We start from the raw sequence: 20,925 nt of genomic DNA on the forward strand, positions 1-20,925 counted from the left end.
TCCACGAGGTTCTTTATGAAATCCAGGAAAAAATACAAGCTCGTATTTCTAAACATAAAAACAGGAGTCAGAATTTTGCACATTATATAGAAGTACAAAAGGGAAAGCCCTATTTAAAAAAAAAATCCTTTTTTGAGTTGCTTTTAATTTAGATTTCCCTGATCATGGTGTTGACCAGACAGCTTATTTTGCATTTCATGATTTAGTTCACATCAGGTAGTGAAATATAAATTCCAAGGTGACCCACAAAGATTTTTAAGCGTTTAAAAGCTTATTTATTTCCTTTTTTTTTTTTTCTTTGCAGCTTTCAGAAAATGAATAGGAGCTGTTCGGGGCTCAGCTTCACTGGAAATTAAGCAGCTTATTTTGGAACATAGATACAGACACAAAAAACCCAAGTTTAAACATTCATTTTTTGGAAGTCTCATCCGTTTACATAACCAAGCAAACTCATTTTATCCATGTTATAGCAGTCATCTTTCTTAATTTCTGGTATATAATATTGCAATCTCTTTATAGTTCTAATGTACATTAATTTTGCCACCAATAGAGCTATTTATACACTTAAAACTTGAGTTCATTTCACACTTTCTGCTTAAGAGAAGCTTATGCAGCTTACCTTTTATGTTATCTTTAACATTTCATGTTATGGTGGAAATCTAAAAGTCCCTGGACTTTGCACATTCTATATATACACATTTCAGTACCTTTGAATTCCTGACATTTCTGTGAACACTCATTCAATGGCAGTGTAAATCCAAAGACATGAGCACCAAAACAGGAATATACTTTTATAATGATTGGTGTTTTATTGACAAAGCCTCTGGCCTTATTAATCATCATCATCATATGAACTAGGAATATCTCATATGCTTCACTGATGCACTTTATTGGGTCTATTTTAATATCAGTATCAAAACCATATTTTGCAATGGAGCCAAGTACCAACTCTTCATAATAATTAAAAAAAAAGTTTCCTTTCCTTTCTGCAGCTATGAAAACCCAGCTGACAACTCCTGACGGCAAAACAAATTCCTGCCCTTACACTGTCCCCTGGCTAAACAGCAGGAGTGGGATTAGATCTGTCCTTTGTCAATTGCTATCAGGAAAATAATGCCATGCAACCAAGGAATATTAACTGCTTTCCTAATGCTAAATGCCACCCCTCCTACTGTGGGCTGAAGTATCAAATGATGTTCAAAGGACATTTCAGAAGAAAAGCATGCCCAACAGAACTATCTCCACAGCCTCAAGGCTACAGTTAGGGATCTGCAGTGAAGTGGCAAAGCCATAAAGAGGTATTTATTTACACTAAATACAATGAAAGCCAGCAAGGGCAATGGGTGATGATCTGATAATCATGTGGCCAAAGTTTTCAGAAACAAAAACTAAAAATGAGCTGTTGAGCCCACTCCAAACCTGTTGTTGGTATAAATAATCAAATATGGAAGAGATACTCCCTGCATCCAGTGAATGAAATTAATGAACATCAATGATTTTGCACAGTAAGGAAGGCTGCCAGGATTAGTAATTTGATGAGTTCTACACTGGCACTGATTTAGAGCTGAGGAAGCTCAGCTTTAAATGGAGGTAAGCGTATAAGAGTGCTCAAGCCTGTCCTAGGAGGCAAAAACTATACAACTTGATCCATTTTTCTAAACTTACACAACTAGAATCATGTAGTGTCTAAATGCATTTTCAGTGACAGGGGCCCATTTTATTTTGCTCAGATCACTATCATTAATGTAGTTAACTATGAACTGAATTTGTGATATCATTGTCAGAGATGACAGAGCAAAGTTCTGACCTGAAGTAGTGTTCTACAAAGAGACAAAGCTCAGAGGGAAGATGGCTAACTTGCTTAGACTGAAAATTGAATCAGACTTACAGGAACTGTTTGTGATGAAGTGGGGAAAACTGTAAGGATTCCATACATTAAGTTTGGCTACATTTAAAAATGTATAAAGGTTTCTAAATTCAATGACCTTAAGAAACGTAAAAAGGACTGCAAAATCATGCAACAAAACAAATGTGCAGTTAACATTTCCCTACTATTTTTCATACAAAAAACTTCCTTAGGTCTGGGGGTATTTTAATTAATTTTAGTTATTTTATGACTGATAATGCCTGGGGTACAAAGTAGTCATTTTTGGTGCTGGCCTGTAAATGCAGAAAAATGTAATGTTTGTCAAATGGAGAAAAACACAATCAGTTGGGCTGAAAAGTTTTTAGTGTCAAGTGCATTAAGGTAACATGAAGAGTTTTTTAAAAAAATGAATAAGAAATAATGTCTGTAAAGACTTGGTCCTTTAACATAAGACTCTTTTGTTTAATAAAAATGAAAGCATTATAAACGGAAAAGCTGGAAGGAGAGTGGAATTAAAATAATTTGGAAATCTCTGAGCCAGTTTTCCAAGAAAACTGGACTCTCTGTTTTGTAAGCATTCCCCACAGAAGAGTCAGGACCTTGACAACTGCAGGTCAGCACAAGAGGTCTCAGTGTTTGTTTTCTAGCTATATCAGACTTTGATGGACAACTGATTCAAATCTCATTAGAAACGAGTATAAAAGTAAATAAAACCTCTTTCACTTGGTAGGCTAAATCACTGCACTTCGTACATTATCTTGTCAATAGCCTCTTTGCCATTCTATTATTAGGTGTTTAGCTAGCTGGTTAAAGAAAAAAAACAAAAATGGGTTATTTTTTCTTGCTTTACACATCCAACAAAGCAAGAGACCTTTTTACCTCTACGTAAAGGAGCAAGAACAAAAAGGAATCACCTATTGGAACTGAGCTAAGGCACTAAAACTGCAGCAGGTGAGGAAACAAGAAAACACACACCAAGAGATGACAAAACTTCCAAGCATGAAGTCCTGGAAAATTACTGATACTGTTCACTAAATTGCCTTATTAATTAAAACAAAAAGGAAAAAGGTTTGTTTCTTTTTTTTTTTTTAAAAAAGGATGAAGTAATACAATATTATTGTATCCCAGTTTAATAAACATTATTTTGCTGTTTTCCCAGAGAGATCTGCTTCAGTTAAAGTCTAATGTTATCAAAGAGCTGTTCTTAATGTAAAGCTTGGTAAAACACAGGCAGAGTTGTCTGAACAACTTTGGCTTGTCCTCAGCTGTCCTTGGAGACTTATCTTTTTCCTTGTGACTTTTTCCTTGTGGATATCTCTTTTTGGCATGATACTAACAAACGATCAAACAGCCTTTCCTTTCACTCAACAGATGGCAGTTCACCCATGTATGTAGCTGAGATGGCCTTTCATCACAGCTTAACAAATATTGATGGCTGGCTCTGCTTTTGTGCTGTCTCACTGAGGGGAAAGACGCTGGAGATGGCTACATCCACTATACCTTGGCAAAGCTCCACATAAAGTTTCCTAACAGAAAAAAGATAAAATGAGATTGAGGTATTTTAGCTGGAAAAAGCATCAACATTCCAAACATTCTTTAACCTCATTCATTTTTATTCAGCAATAGTTATAACATCTTGCTATTGACTCGGACATTCCCTTCACAGCAAAGAGATCTACTTGGTCCCCTTATCTTCTCTCTAACCTGGAGACTGCCTTCTCTTCACCTCTTCCCTCCCAGCCCCTCCCTCCAAACAAAGATGGGATTACATATCCACGCCTTTTAATTGCTGTTGCAGGGTCCCTTTAGTGGATCATTTTAAACTTATTTTCAGAACAGTTTATTGAACAAAAGTAGTAAAGATGTATGGTTTTAGGCTGAAACATGAACTTAAGTTCAAGATATTTCAGGAAAATAAACCACTAATCTTCACAAATGCACAAAACTCAAATGACCATACACTGGATCAGATCAATCCTATTTATAATAGAATACATTCTTCTCAAATAATTTCTTATGTAGATATTATTGGTTTCCATGTGGGCAGCCCTGCAAAAGGCATGCTTCAGGCTCATTTGAGGGCAGAATTTCACCCTAAATTCTGAAATACATATAGACTCCATTCATTCTACAGCTAAAGGAAACAAAAGTATCAGGCCGTATACACTAGTCACCTTCTCATGATACAAAAGACAAGAGCTAAAAGAAGCCTCAGCAAAGACCGTTAACGATAACAAAGAACCCCAATTATGGATCAGTTTGGTGGGACAGCAGGTATCTTGTAAATATGGATGAAAAGTCCACATCATATCATTTTGATGCTTCAACATTTTAAAAGAAACACTGCAGCAGTGAAGGCCAATTTATGGGGTATGTGCACAGATTCTACATAATCTATCCTTAGGTACTTCTCTGTAGTATAAATTTTATGAACCTGGAATTCATCAAAACATATTTATCAGTGCCAAGCAAAGTTGAGCGTAGAAAACTATGAAAAAACAAATATATTTAAATTCCAAATAACGAATTTGTATTTTCTTCCTTGGAAGAGACCCACATGAAATACAGAACTGTAGAAACCTCACTCCTCTGCTCAGAATAGGAATATGTCTAAACAATTCCAAACAAACGTTTGTCTATCCTGCATTGACAAGCTTTCAGGGCTAGAGATTCCACCATCCTCTCTCTGTTAATGTGTCCCAGTGCTTAATCATCCTCATAATAGGAAAACTATTTCTAACCACCAATCTGACTCTTCCCTTGTTGCAACTGAAGTCCATTACTACTTGTCCTATCCCCTATGGCAAGAAAGAAGTTGATCATCTTCCTCTTTACAACTCTTTGTATTTGAAGACTTATCAAATCCTTCCTCAGTCTTCTTTCTTTCAGACTAAATAATCCCAGTTCATCCAGCCCTTCCAAACAGGTCATATTTTCTAAATTTATTTTTTTGCCCTCTGGATTGTTTTCAAATGCTCCATGTCTTGGTTGAATTACAGTGCCCAATCAGTTTGACCCTAAGTGGAGAGGCAAAACCTTCTAGCTAGGAACCAAACCTTTGATTTGGAAACTGCCACTAGTTGTTTAAAAAGCTTTATTTATCATATCTTCTTGTACTGGTTGGTTGGTTTATAGTAGGCAACCACAATGATATCCTCCCTTGTTATTTCTTCCCTTTTATCTTAACCCAGAGACTTTCAACAGATCTACTTCTCCCCTCATTCTGAACACCAGAAAAAGAAACATATGCATCTTTAATATATATGACACCACCTCCCTTTTCTCCTCTGCCTGTCTTTCCTAAACAAGTTATGCCTGTTCATATCAATATTCCAGTCATGTGAACTACCCCACAAAGTCCCAGTTGTTCCAATTAAATCGTAACTGTATACATACCAGGACTCCCAGGTCCTCCTGTTTATTCCCTGTACTTCTTGTATTAGTATATAAGCATTGGAGATGGCCTCTACTAATTTTCCTCTTATGACTTTGTTAAGGTGCTCCATATTGACTCCTCTTCCTAGGCCTTAATCCAGGTTTCCTTGGTCTTTACTTACACATGGACATTCACCTCTGTTGAACTTGCTTTAAAGCTCTCCTCATTAGGATTAGCAAACTTATATGAAAAGGTGCTCTTCCTCCTTGTTGTTGGCTGTCCCTTCATACACAGAACAGAATTTTCCTACCTTCAGATTTAAAACCAATGGTATTACAAGCAAAATTTTACTGTTTTTACTCCAAAATCTTAAAAGTGAAAGAACCACAGACTTCAGTGGAGTTAAACGCAGCCTAGCATGTTTAATTTGAGAGCTGGATAAACAGTAATTCTGATTTGTGGATTAATGAAACAAAGGGCAATCAGTCTGGTAAGGAGCAGCAATATTTGATAAAGATTTCAATTTAGCATGAACTGCATACAAAGGTTGTTCAGATGAAACAGTTTTAGATCTACCAATATTTACTGGTTATAGTCTTGTGAAACTTCTAATTCAGGTTGTCCATTGCTTCCAGTATTCGTCTAGACAAAGACTTTGAGGAATGAGTGCTATGCTGAGTAAGCATCCATCTGTTTCAGTGCTGCAGAATTTTTTCTTATCCATTGCGCCTCTCAATAGCTAAAACAAATGAAGCAACTTTTATAGAGCAGGGGTGTCAAACATATGGTCTTCAGGTTGGATTTGACCCATGGAGCTGGTTACTGGTGGTCTAGAGAAGTTGAGAGGCATGGCTAGGGTGGGGGTACCCAGGACTCTCTGGTTGTGGGTAGACATGTTCCTCAGTAGGAAGGTGAAAAAGGGCTGTGCAAACACAGCCTCACTCACTGCAGCTTTTCACAAAAGGGGTGAAATAAAATACAACTTCAGCATTTTTCTTTTGAACAATTTAGTGACAGTTTATAAACGACTTATCTGCCAGCCATGGTTTTAGGTGGATCTCTGGTGAGCAAAGAGTTTACTCATGACATGTCCTCCATTATTTCTGGTTCCGGTTTTTAAAAAGATGCTGGGAACACGCAGTCCTTCTACATATTAAGTAATGGTGGTAGTTCTAATTTAATCCACATGCACAACTCTGGCTCTCAAATAATTTAGTTCTGTAATGAAACACTTATGCCCTTGCTGTTGATTTCCTCAAATAATTCAATAATGGCTTCCTGCAGCTCTATCTGTGTGATTAGGCTTCATTCAGCACTGTTTGCAGAAACAAAACCCCACAGTATCAAGGCTGACACAGCAAAATCCTTCTTTGGTGCTTATATGCATCTTTGAAAGAAGAGAGATGCACTCTTCTGGACAGGTAAGGCAACAAGGTGCTATGATGCATAAAGTTTCTAAGAGGCTCATGTTTTGAACCTTTTCCAGGTCTTTTCCAGTTCTTACTTTAGGGCTTCCAAATTAATCTGACACAACACCAACATGCAATAAGGCCTTGGACGGACTTCACAGTAGGACTGCAGTTAAGTAAACCCTAAATGCAGAGCCCCCCTGCTCTGGCCTTGGCCAACACAATCTCTTTTCCTCTTTTTTCCTTTCAGTGAAGGGCTTGAGCCTAAACAGTCTTATTTGGACAGAACTAGCTCAATTGGAACACACCTCCTTGAGCTTCCTCCAAATCAAGGCCAGGATTTTACACCCAAAGCCACAGGCTGTTTATTGACTCAGCAAAGTTTCCTTTGAGGTTCCACAAGGCCAAGGAGCTGAGCACCATGCTTTTTGAAGACTCAGAAAGTCAGGAGCCTCTCCAGACTCTTCTGCTCCTCCGCCACCATTTCTAGACCATCACGGCTACAACGTTACTCTTCTACTATCATAACAAGCTATTAGCATTTACAGCACCAAACCAAGTACACTTCTGATTAGATGGGTTCAAATGTATTCAAGAGTCAGTTGATACTGATCCAATTCAGAACAGTCTTGTGATTTTATCTGTATGTTTTTCCAGTAACTTGAGGTGATTATCTATGAAGAAAAGCCTGCTTCAGAAACAGAGCTGAGGTTGTAATCTGGATCTTCAATTTAAAATGAACAAGAGAGCAAATGAACTCAGAGTTATTCTCACCATTATTGTTCAACTGTCTTTTCCTCCTTTGGACTCAACCTTCACTATGGTGTTTGGGACAAACTAAGTAAAGGGCAGATTCTATAAATTCTTGGAATGATTTTTTAATCTTGCCATGCATGGACCAATTATTTAGATCAGTGGTCTCAAACTTTTTTTTTTCCACGGAGCACTGGAAAATTGGTAAGGGTCTTGGCAGACCACTTAATAAACTTTATTTTGTTCTACAAATCAAAACACACAAGTCATATTTTAATATCAGCAGTCTTATCTTTCGAATGCAATGGATATGCCTGTTTTTTTGAGCAAAGTTCTAGGAAGTCAGGTGTAATGCTTGCCAGCTTTAGCCTTAGGTCACCTTTCTGCGGACCACCCACCTGAATGGAGCTTCTGGACCAGTGGTGGCCTGTGGACCACAGTTTGAGAACCTCTGATTTAGACCAAAACACATTTGCATGGTGACAGCAACAGTGCAGGCTGCCTGTTGTGTGTCCTGTCTCTCCAAAAATACCTACAATAGCTTTTGCAATTTGAAGGTTTATTTGCAAGGTCCTGTGGTGTAAAAATCAGCACACTTGCTTCCAAGTTTCAGCGCTTTTAGTTGTTGGATGTAAGTGCAAAGAGATGATCATTCTGACTTTCACTGTTGGCTCATCCATTCTTCTTTTTTCATCCAACCATGGGGTGGATGCTAGCTGTGAATGAAATATTCACAAGGTGTGCTTGGACTGTGTTAGGTCTTTACTTCTCTGTCACTGAGGTTTAAATGGTCTGCTGCATACCCATTGTATCCAGGAAGTCTAGGATGATTGCACTTTCAAAGTTCTCTCACCTTTTTCTCATTAAAGTAATTGCCTGAGCAAGCGGCAAAAAACATGCCACCTACATCTCTCTCCTTGCCTTTCTAGATGGCTCTTTCAGTCACTTGAGCACAACCGTCTTAGTTTTTCTTTCAGATACAGTCAAGAGGGGAAATTTCCAGTACCCAACACTAATCAGTCTGAAACTGGAGCTGCACACCTACATCCCCAAAGCAGCACTAAATAAGAATTCACTTTCTCTGCTGCCCATTTTCTCCAGTTCATCCAACCACCTTGCATTAAGTCATTGCTGACTTTTTGAGTTATGGCTTTAATAGCATCTTTATTTCTTCACTGGCAGCATCTACTACTGGCTAGCATTAATTTCTGGATGGATGGCTGCACATTCTGGCCAAATTGCTTTGATCATTTCCTTAAAGTGCTCATGTTGTACACCACTGAAGGTGATGCTATTATTAGCATGAAAGAAACAGTGTATTTATTTGTGTATCATACACCCCTGAACAAGATATGCACCTTGTTTTGGGAAGGCAGAATGATGGGGAAACAAAAAAAAAGATTTGTTTGACAGCAGCTGTGAAAAGATTAAGCCTGTAGCTATCGGCCCTACAATAGGGTAAGTGACACTGATAGGATTCTGCCCCTGCTTCATGTGCCCAGAGGGTTCAGCCACGGGTGTGCTGGTGCTGAACACAGCTCCCTGCCACCATTCCAGCAACTCTGACCTCTTTCCCAATACAGAAATCAATTTCCTTGATCTAGGCATGCCCCCCAATTTTGGATGGCTATTTTTAGAGGAAATGGTGTGTTAGGTATGTGAATAAATATACTATGACTTTCTTGTCCATGTATATGATTAGCATTCTAGGTTGTTTTTAAACATCAATTCCTATTTGCTATTTTTGGCTTCCAAAGAAACAAGGAACTGTACCTGGATGCAGTCCACAATGAAGAGCTACTGAAAGGCCTGAAACAGGGAACTTAAATTGCCATAAAATGTAGCTTCAATAGTAATCTCATATCTACAGTTGAAAGCAGTAAATAGATGCTTTATAGGGACAGCATATGAATAGGGTATATCTAGAGTATCTATCCTCTGTCATAATCTTCCTGGCATACACCATCATTGGTGTAGGAATATTAGAGGATACATCCCTGACTTCTTTGCTTAGTAGGTATTAATGGATTTGTCATCCATGAATTTATCTAGTCCCTTTTTCAACCTGGCTATGCTATCTGCCTCTACAATCTCCAACAGACCATGTAAAAAAGTACTTTACAGAATAACAGTTCCCTGTTCTCTCTCTCCACACCAATTGTGATTTTATAGACATCTACCATGTCCCCCTTCAGCATTCTCCTTTCCAAACTGAAGAGTTCTAGCCTTTTTAGCCTCTCCTGGCTCCATATACCCCTGACCATCTTGGTTGTCCTCTGTACTTTTTCTAATCTTTTCTGAGGTGAAAAGTCCAGAACTGCACACAGTCTTCAAGATGTGGGCACAACATGGATTTACATAGTGGCGTGATGATGTGTTTTGTTTCATTTTCAATTCCATTCTTAATGATACACCCCTGGAAAAGGGCCAACATAGTGCCTTTCTTTTTTTGTTTTTTTTAAAAAGGCAAAAAGGAAGACCCAGGGAATTACAGACAGGAAGCCTGACCTCAATACCTGGGAAGCTACCGGAGCATAAGGAAGTCCTTTTGTTAGCATTTGGAGAAGGAAAGGCTGGTCTTGAGCAGTCAGCATAGCAGTCAAGAACAAATTGTGCCAAATAAATTTGATGTCCTTCTTCAAAGTAACTAGTCAAGTAGATGAAGGGAATGCAGTGAGTATAGGGTAAATGGACTTCAGTAAGGCCTTTGATAAAATCCCACATGGCATTCTCATAACCAAATTGGAGAAACACGGGCTAGACAATATAAATGGATCCATATCAGAAAGGTAGGAGGTTTCAAGTGGAGTCCCACAGGAATCTGTCCTCAGCCCAGTGCTATTCAACATGTTTAGTAGTAACCTGGATAATGGAATAGAGAGCTTCCTCAGCAGATCTGGAGAGAGCACAAAGCTGGGAAAGACTGCAAACTCAATGAAGGATGGGGGCACAATGCACAAGGTTCTGGATAGATTGGAAAGATGGGCTAGAACCAACAGGATGATGTTCAATACTGATAAGTGCAAGGTGTTACACTGTGGGAAGAATAATCAAAAACAAATACAAGATAGCTGATAGTTGGCTGGAAAGTAGCATTTACGAAAAAGTATTTAGGAGTCTTGATGGATTACAAACTCAGTATGACTTTGCAATGTGATGCAGCTGCAAAAAAAGGCATATGTAGTTTTGGGCTTCATCAGCAGAAGTATTAGGTCCAAGACATGGAAGGTGACAGTGCTTCTTTATTCAGTACTGGTTAGGTCTCATCTAAAGTACTGTGTGCAGTTCTGGCCTCTTCATTTTAAAAAGGACACAGAAAAGTTAGAGAGGGCCCAGAAGTAGGTGACAAAAGGTAAAGGGCTTAAAGGCTACCCAAGAGGAAAAGCTGAAAGCTACATCCACCTTACAGAAAAGGAGCTTAAGAGGGCACATGATAGCAGTCTTCAAATATCTGAAGGGCTGTCATAAAGAACACCAGTAATTCTTCACTGCAGAGAGTAGGATGCATAGCAATGGTTTGAAAATGCAGCAAAGTAAGTTTAGATTGGATATCTGGAAAAGCTTGTTTGCTCTTAGAGCACTGAGGCAATGGAACAGATAGCCTAGGTAAATTGCGGAATCTCTTTCATTGAAGACTTTTAAAAAGGTTAGACAAGCATTGTTCAAGGATGATCTAGGAGTGGCAGTGCCTTGAATGTTTTGTGAAGTGTAACAATTGACAACCCAGAACCTCCTACACAGATCACTGGGAGATCACAAGAAATGTTCTGCAGGCCAGAACAGATGGTCATTGGAGAGGATAATGCACAGCAGTAAGAGAAGGGTGCAGAGCTCCACAACTGGCTTAGTTATGAAAGATTAAAGGGGCTGGATAAGTTTATAGAGAGGACAGAATGACAGAAAGGACATTCTGGCACTCTAGTTTTGGAGTGTGATAGGTGGACTTGTTTGCTGTCTCCAGATTATGGAGAAGAGTGGAAGGTGTTTGGTTTTTCCCACGCTTCTGGGCTTTGCTGGTTGCCACCTGGAGCCAGGAAGGAAATTTCCCTTCCTATTGCTAAAGATGTCAGGGGTTTTTCCCCCCACTTCCTCAGAAGCTGTAGGTGTTGGCTGCAGCCAAACCTGGGGCTTTTGACAGGGGTGTACTGATTCTCCTGGAGGAACTAAAACTTGGGAGCTTCTTGGTTTGAGGTTCATGCTCCTCTGTTCATGGTCAGAATGATTATCATATTTGGGATTAGAAAGGAATTTTACCTCATGGTCAGGTTGGCATGGACTGTGGGTTTTTTGTCTTCCTTTGTAGTGGGGAGCGTGGTCCTCTTCCTTGAATATCCAGAGTGTATTTTAACAATATTTGCAACAACAGAACCCTGACACTACCCTCATCTCCCTGTTTTACCTGTGGCAGGTTAGGGGACTGTTGGCATTTTGGGTCAATGTGCTTTTCAGTTGTGCAACGGGGTTGTTACATTGAAATTGGTTAGACAGGCACTTGTCTAGGATGGCTTAGATAAGGATGATTTTGCCTTGAGCAGGGGGTGCAGACTGGAAGACTTCCTGAGGTCCCTTCTAGCATTACTTTTCTAAGATTCTGAGGGGCTTTTTGGTTGCTGCTGCTCATTGGGCTGATGTTTTTCGAGAACTATCTACAATTTCTCCAGGGTCTCTTTCCCAAGTTTCCAGATTTCATTAGTCCATGAATTATCTTTTAAAAATGCTGTAAGGGCCTTGATGGAGGACTGAACTCACATCCCGAAGTTTGGAAAGCCGTGCAAACTAATCCTATACATGTCTTATTATTTTCTCCAGTAGAATTAGAGGAACCCAACAGTCATGGATTCCATTTACATTTTTCATTTGTCTCATGTGGGCTCAGTACAGGGGCAGAAGCAAAAGCCTTTGATCTTCTTTGGTAGGGAGGAGGGGAAGGAAGTGACCCTACCCACTCCTTTTAACTTTGGTGTGGGGAAAATGCACATGCACAAGCATGTACACATACACAGATTCTGGACCTGCCTAACTTTCTTCACTGAAGTCCTTATCCTGGGCTGCTGCTTTGCTTGGGGAGATGAACAGCAACAATAACAAATTCTGACTGAAGACACTTGGAAATTAAATTAATGCAGCTGAGCTCAGAGTAACCTGCCTCCCGATACAGAGGCAGGATTCAGCCACATGGCTGCAGTTACTGCACTACTGCAGCATAGATTCATAGATGTTGGGGGCGGAAGGGACCTCAATAGATCAGTGAGTCTGACCCCCTGCATGCCTATCTAACCTCCTCGTGAAGACCCCCAGGGTAGGGGAGAGCACCACCTCCCTTGGGAACCCATTCCAGATTTTGGCCACTAACTGTGAAGAAGTTCTTCCTAATGTCCAGTCTAAATCTGCTCTCTGCTAGCTTATGGCCATTATTTCTTGTAACTGCCAGGAGCACCTTGGTGAGTAGAGCCTCACCAATTCCCTTCTGCGCCCCCATGATGAACTTATAGGCAGCCACAAGGTTGCCTCTCAACCTTTTCTCTTGTGGAGGCTGAAGAGGTGCAGGTACACTAGTCTTTCCTTATAGGGCTTGGCCCGCAAGCCCTTAACCATACGAGTGGCCCTTCTCTGGACCCTCTCCAGGTTATCCACATCCCTCTTGAAGTGCAGCGCCCAAAACTGGACACAGTATTCCAACTGTGGTCTGACCAGTGCCCAATAGAGGGGAAATATCACCTCCTTGCTTCTGTATGTCATGCATCTGCTGACGCATGATAAAGTGCAGTTAGCTTTGCTGATGACTTCGTCACACTGACGGCTCATGTTCATCTTGGTGTCCACTAGGACTCCAAGATCCCTTTTTGCTTCCGTGCTGCTGAGCAGGTCATTTCCTAGGCAGTAGGTGTGCTGGATATTTTTCCTCCCTAGGTGCAGCACTTTGCATTTCTCCTTGTTGAATTGCATTCTGTTGTTTTCTGCCCATTTGTCCAACCTGTCCAGGTCTGCCTGTAGTTGTTCCCTGCCCTCCGGTGTGTCCACTTCTCCCCACAGTTTTGTATCATCCGCAAACTTGGACAGAGTACACTTCACTCCCTCGTCCAAGTCACTGATGAAGACACTGAAGAGTATCGGTCCAAGGACTGAGCCCTGCAGGACCCCACTGCCCACACCCTTCCAGGTTGATACTGACCCGTCCACCACCACTCTCTGGGTACGACCCTCTAGCCAATTTGCCACCCACCGGACTGTGTAATCATCCAAGTCACAGCCTCTTAATTTGCTCACCAGTATGGGGTAGGATACTGTATCGAAGGCCTGCCTGAAGTCTAAGTAAACGATATCTACCCCTACTCCAGGTGTTTTGTAACCTGGTCATAAAAAGAGACAACAAAGGAACCTGTATTGCACACAGTGTTCTCGCTTTCCTTTTTCCGGGAAAGTACAGGATGTCTAACACGATACGTATAATGTGTGTTTGATAGACACTACTCAGGGATGTTTGTATATACTGTGTAAAAATGAGATGACATGCAATATGGTATCAATTCCGATGGTTTTTTTTTTATGTTATTTGAAATGTTGTATTATCCTTTTGTGAGGCCTCTGTTGGAGGTCGTTTTGAGCCTTTTGTTATGGTATTTTTTTTAATAAAATGTTTTAAAGATTAAAAAAAAAAAGGTCATAAAAAGAGACTAGTCAGGCATGATCTACCTGCTATGAACCCGTGCTGGTTTCCCCCAAGCATAATATTTCCTGCTGGGCTCTCACATATATGAGCCTTAATAATCTTTTCAAAGACTTTACCAAGGATGGAGGTGAGACTGATTGGCCTGTAGTTACTTGGATCCTCCTTCCTCCCCTTCTTGAAAATAGGGACCACATTGGCCCTTTCCAGTCCTCCAGGACCTGGCCCGTGCACCACGAGTGCTCAAATATTCTTGCTAGTGGCTGTGCAATGACATCAGCCAGTGCCTTCAGTACCCTCAGATGGAGGTCATCCAGGCCTGCCGACTTAAATGAATCCAGTCCTTCCAAGTGACTCTGCACCATCTCAGGGTCAATGCTTGGAGCAGGAGGAGCCCTTTACCAGATCCCCACAAAATCCCTTTCCCCACACAGAGTAAAGAGCCCACTTCTAGAACCATGTGAAACAGGTAATTTGGAAAGCTAAGCACTGGGAGCAGCAGGTTACATACTGGAGTAAAACATCTGGTCTCAGCTACAGGTACCAGAGCTATTCATCATGCAGAAAGGAAAGTGAAGGCCTTCTCCAGAACTACAACAACAAAAGACCGAGAGCTGTACCATCTCATACATGGGACAATGCTATCATACTACAGAAATAAAATGCTCACTGGGCACAAGCTGGAGCCCCATTGACCTCGATTAGCCAGACCTTCAGTTCCTCATCAACCATGAAGTCAAAGCCAAAGAGCTGGAAACTCTGGTAGTGAAGGTGTTTAGTGCTGATTGCAGGCTCTATACACATAAGGCAGCTTCTGTGAAGAGAGAGATACAAACCCAAGTTTAAATACAGCAGTAGTCTAGAAACCTGGAGTATACATACTGCATAGGAATTAGGTATACCGCCTAACACAGGGAGAAGCTAATGGAAATCACATCTCCTGTGCTGACTAGCAACAGCCATGTTCCTCCCATAGTTGTTAGTTTTTCTATGGCATGCAGCCAAAAAGAGTTGGATTATTTAAAAAAATCTGACTTCTTTTGAAGCATATCTCTGTATTTGCTAAGTAAAGGTCTAATCCCAATCTTGCTGAAGTCTTTCCATTGTGTTGGACCAAGTCCAAATGTGGCTGTGACACTTCAGAACAACACAGGCTTAAAAAAAGAAATGCCCATGAGGACAAAGCAGGTTGGAAACCAAACCTTGTCCAAGCGTATCCCTCAACATAACCTTGCAGCTGCTCTTAGTGTTGCTGTGATAAATGGCAAGTGTTTTTTATGTTATCTGATACAACTGAAATGGCATTTAAGGCCAAACCCCTGTCAGAGGGATGCACAACAGAATGCTAATCATGCTGTCCACAAAAGCACCTTCCCATTGTTTGCATTTAAAAGAACAAAACTACCGTGTAACCCAATTGTGTAAGTGACCGCTCAACGCCAAATTAATGTTTGTTATCCATTATAAGATTTATTTCTCTTTCTCTCTCTCAAGCAGACAGTCTTGCTTGTTATTCACTGGCTGTGGTGCTTTAATGAACAGGTGTAGAGAATATATGTATACTTATGCTACATGTACATGCAAAATATAAGCATACATATGTGGATTTACCAACAAACTCTTTATACATGTTAGCTTGGGTTTTCATCGTGGCAAAACAAACACATTTAATTGGCACACGGGTCATTTTTCAGCAATGCAGAGGCTTTAGCTATGAAACCCCTACTACTGCTTATGATACTGTTATCAGTATATAACCATTAATCTTAGATTTCACAGGCATCAGGGGTGGAAGGGACCTTGGAAGATCATCGAGTCCAGCCCCCTGCCCCAGGAGCAGGAAGTCAGCAGGAGTCATAGGATCCCAGCAAGATAAACATCCAAATTTCTCTTGAAGGTGTTCAAAGTAGGTGCTTGAACCACCTCCGGCGGCAGTCAATTCCAGACCTTGGGGGCTCGGACTGTAAAGAAGTTCTTCCTTATGTCCAGCCTGAAACAGTCCTAAAGGAGTTTGTGACCATTTGACCTTGCCATCCCTTGGGGCGCTCTGGTGAACAGATTTTCCCCCAGATCCTGGTGAGCACCCCTGATAAACTTATAGGTGGCCACCAGATCACCCCTGAGCCTGTGCTTTTCCAGGCTGAAGAGTCCTGTAGTTTTCAGCCTCTCATCATAAGGTCTGTTTTCCTGACCTCTGATCATGCGTGAGACTCTTCTCTGGACTCTCTCAAGCTTCTCCACATCCTTTTTGAACGGTGGAGCCCAAAACTGGACACAGTACTCCAGCTACGCCCTTACCAAGGCCGAGTACAATGGGAGAATGACATCATGGGATTTGCTTGAGCAGCATCTATGGATGCAGGCCAGCATTTTGCTGGCTTTACTAGCTGTAGCATCACATCGAAGGCTCATGTTCATCTTGTGGTCAGTCATGACCACCAGGTCCTTTTAGTCTGTGGTGCTAGCCAGTGTAGCACTGCCGAGCCTGTAAGGATACTACGGGTTTTTCTTCCCAAGGTGGAGAACCTTGCATTTTTCGGTGTTAAACACCATCAGCTTCTCATCCGACCATTTCCTGAGCCTGTCAAGGTCAGCCTGGATCACCCTCCTGTCTTCAGGTGTGGATGCTTTGCCCCAAAGTTTGGTGTCATCGGCAAACTTGGCCAGTCCGTTTCTGACTCCAACATCCACATCATTAATGAAGATGTTGAATAGTGTTGACCCAAGGTCAGAGCCTTGAGGGACCCCACTGGTCACAGGGCACAACAATTGACTTCCGTCAACAACCACCCTCTGAGTCTGACCATGGAGCCAATTCCCCAGCCAGTGGATTGTGGTGAAGCCAAGACCGCAGTTGGCCAGTTTTGCCAAGATGTGATCATGGGATACCAGATTGAAGGCTTTTTTGAAGTCAAGATATATGACATCAATCTCCTCTCCCTTGTCCAGGTGATAGGTCACCTGGTTGTAAAAGGAAATAAGATTGGTCAAGCAAGACCTACCCACTACAAACCCATGCTGGCTATCCCTCAGGATGCTGCCATTGGCCAGTCTGACCTTCCCTGGAATGGAGGTCAGGCTGATGGGCCTGTAGTTTGCCGGATCCAATTATTCCCTTTCCTGAAGTTAGGCACCACATTGGCCTTCTTCCAGTCTTCGGGCACTTCATCAGAGTGCCAGGAATACTCAAAGATCCATGTCAGGGGCTGGGCTATGATGCTTGCCAGCTCCTTGAGTACCCTGGGGTGTAAGCTGTCAGGGCCGGCTGACTTGAAGGTGTCCAGCCTCTCAAGGTCAGCATTGATGGAGGGTAAGGAATCACCCTCACCCAGGTGTTCCTGTCCTGTAATGGGCAGGGGTGCCCCTTGGGACTGGTGAAAAACCGATGCAAAGTACCCATTTAGCAAGTCGGCTTTTTCCTGGGCATTGGTTGTCAGTTGTCCCATCTGGTTTAGCAAGGGTCCAATGTTGCCCTTGCTTTTCCTCTGGCTCCCCACGTATCTAAAAAAGGACTTTTTATTGTCCTTTGATACTTGTAGCTAGTTGGAGTTCAGTTGCAGCCTTGGATTTCCTGGTTCACTCTCTGTAGGTCTGGACCAGTGCAGAATATTCCTCCTTGGAGGTAGATCCAGTCCTCCATGCTTTGTAGGTCTAATCTAATTAACCATTAATCTAATCTATTTAACATTTAAATTCAAGTCCAAAAAAATGGGTCCTAATCCACCTGTCAATTCTGCAAATTCTGGCCAGCGCAGCAGCTCCAATGGCCACTGGTGGGTTATTCTCAGATTACTTACATGACTGGCAGCAAGTGCCCTGGTTTCATAGCTAGCTGCATCTGCCAAGGGGCAAAGAATGCTTTGTTGTGTACTTGCTGCAGTACTATATGCTGGCTTCCACTCCCTTCTGCAGAGACTTGCCAGTGTAGGAAAGCAAGGAGGAAGCGACAGTCCCCCGATTCACAAACCAGGTCTGCTACAGAGCTGGGGTAAGGCAGAGCTGACCTGCAGCACAAGCAATTAAATGTCAATGGGCAAGCAGAGGAGCACAGCTACACCTTGTCTGTCCCAGGGCTAACTGAGAGCTTCCCCTGACTAGGTGAGTTAGAACCAGAGTCCCCACCCTTTTGTGTCACGTAGGGCCCAGGAAAAATGAAGAGAAGCTTGCTCATGTCTTTCTACCATAAGCCACTGCAATAAAATCCTGCCAGTGAGAATCTGACTTTCACGGCAGTGGAATCAGGGTTTGTAGATTCTGGGGATGGGAATACACTCATCTCCTGCAGAGAGTACTGCTCCCCAAATACCCTCCATGTCCAGTAACATACAGATGAGGGAATCCACCTTTGAGCAGTTCCTCTCCTCAGGGGTAGGGATAAATGCATAGAAGACCACAGAACCTGCTCCAGCTGCTGGGCTGTGATTTAGCTGCTCAGTGCCATGCTGATCCCCAGAGACGACTTGAGCAGGGCATGGAGTCCGGGGCAAATCAACCTGTGCAGGGCCCCGGCCGGAAGGAAGCTGATGGCGGATTCAGTGGCAGGGAGTGGTGGGGGTGGTTTGCTGAATGACCAGAGGTGGTGGATTTGGCAGGGGAAGGGGTGCTAAGCAGCCAGACGTGAAGCCAGCAGCAGCGTGGAGTTACCGCAGCTGCTCTGCCCAGCTCTGCAGGGCCCCCCAAGGTGCAGGGCCTGGGGCAGTTGCCCTGATTTGGCCCCTCCCTAGGGACGGCCCTGCTGATCCCACAAAAAACATGCAAGAAACAGGGCTTTCTGAGACAAATTAAATGAAGGAAAGACTGGAGGGAGAGCCCTCTTGAGTCAGAAATACAGCCACTTATTTGAACCCCACTGGTTACAACCCTTGAACTAGCACCCAGCTATGTCAACTCTTACTAGATCAAGCTGCACTTTGTTGTTCTATACCAGAGAGGCTTGTTTTCATCAGAAGCCTGACAGTGAGTGAATCCTGTAGTCTGAGAAAGAAGTGAGGGACCAGAGTCAAACAAGCAGTTGTAACCAAGTCAAGTGGCACCCTTAGTCCTCTTCATTTCTGCAAAGACTGTAGATGACAAAACAAATAAAAACAATAGAGAGCATGCCTCCTGTCTGCAGTCTGAATAGCTGTCATTCCCATTCATAACATTACTTACATCCTTTCATCATGTTACAACCTTTCCCTACTCTTACAATATGCACACTCAAAACACTGCCAAACAGCAGTCTTATCTAGTTCAGGGTCTCAACTCTAATCATGGCCAGCACCAGTTACTTAAGAGGGAGAGGCAAGAAGCCACAGTGAAGTGGGCCAGTTGTGGAATGGCCTGTGAACAATGACTAATCCACATGACTAGTAGAAACTAACTTCATAAGCAACACCTGGAATGTCTCAGTATTGCACTAACTTAATAACAACTAAATAAACAAAAAGCAACAAGTTGTGAAGGTAAGCACTCACGCTCCTTCCACACAGGAGCCCTAGCCATTCTGTGCACAATGGAGAGGACTGGGTGAATGAAGCAACTCTTTTACATGTCTGAGTATCACACGGGCAGATCTAGAATTCTGAAGGGGGGAGGGCACATGCTGTGGCACATAATTACATACAACACATTTTTCCCCAGTTAAAGAGAAGCTAGAAGCTTTACTAATATGCTAGGGTGATAGTGCTATATTATTCAGTTTAAAGATCAAAGCAAAATAACTATTGAAATGTGCTAGATTATATATTAAGTTTAAAAAAACAGAACTAGGCAAAAACAGTCAAAAGCTATTGTGTCATTAGCCCTGTAGTCATTATAGTTAAGTGTATGTCTCTTATTCAGACTGAGCATCCTGACATACTTTAGTGTCCTTTCTACATTTGACTTAATATTACCACACCTGAGTTAAGGTTTTTAGCTAAAGTTAAAACAGTCTGCTGGGCTGTGAAATGGAAGAGACAGGTTACCAGGAATGACTAACAGACAGTCAAATTGCAGAAGAAATGATAGTTTGATCAGTGGAACATCAAAGACCCTTAAAAACAGGAGAGGGTCATTAGCATCTGTGGTGTGGAAAGATATTAGCAGGAATCATGGACATGATAATGAGCCATGAAGTCAACTGACTTTCTCAGCACTGTCTGATAGAAATGTTGCTGCCCCTCCCAGGCAGCTGGTTTTAAAGTTTGGGTGGAACAGGAATCAAAGGAGGAATCAAAGGAGGAATCAAAGCGGGGTGCAACTGCACCACTGTCCATGGTGCATCATCAACAATTAATACTGGTGCTGAGCCCCTTCAATTCTCATTGCATTTAGTCTGAGCTGTAAATATACAGCACCTTGGAAAATCAGGCTCCAGTTGTCTCATGTCCACATAAGTAGTTATTAGGTGCTCAAATTAGTGGAAACCTCAGAAAAAACATTGGCACAAATTTCTGTCAATTTGCATCAATCAAATTAAAAAAAAAAATTAAAGAAAAAAAGTGAGGAAACAAAAGCCAAATCCATTTGCTCTGCAAAAATTATTTGAAGAGCAGTGGAAAAACTCTGGGGAAAATTCTCCTCAGTCTTAACAACAGAAAAAAAATCATGCTTGCTTGGAAGAAGACCTTGAGCACCACTAGCCACAAATCACTTATTTTCATATAAAGTTAGATACAGACCACAATATTAAAAGGGTATTATAGTAGCACAGTCACTTAGAAAATGACAGAATTGAGGTTTCTAGTGTGCAATAAATAAGGTCTGAGGTCACCCTTGGAACAGTGAAGAGCAACAAAATATTGAGCAACTACTGATTTGTGGAGCATAGCCTGCCCTTGCTACCAGATTAGGGTCCAGAGCTCCTTCCAGGGCCGAGAATTGAATGGGC

The 20,925-nt window shown here is 41.9% G+C and overlaps 1 protein-coding gene across 1 annotated transcript in view; it reads right to left on the reverse strand.

Annotated features, from left to right (window-relative positions):
* Positions 1-250: 250 nt before the first annotated feature.
* TTL (tubulin tyrosine ligase) overlaps positions 251-20,925 on the reverse strand; it is a 43,897-nt gene continuing 23,222 nt past the window's right edge. Inside the window, exons 6-7 of the mRNA XM_006263098.4 lie at positions 14,743-14,886; positions 251-3,393 (exon numbers count right to left, since the gene is read on the reverse strand). Of these exons, the coding sequence (XP_006263160.1) occupies positions 3,279-3,393; positions 14,743-14,886 (259 nt within the window). The 3' untranslated portion in view covers positions 251-3,278. The remainder of the gene's footprint in view (positions 3,394-14,742; positions 14,887-20,925) is intronic.

The sequence above is a fragment of the Alligator mississippiensis genome, chromosome 1 (assembly GCF_030867095.1).
Source record: "Alligator mississippiensis isolate rAllMis1 chromosome 1, rAllMis1, whole genome shotgun sequence".
NCBI classification, from domain to species: Eukaryota; Metazoa; Chordata; order Crocodylia; family Alligatoridae; genus Alligator; species Alligator mississippiensis.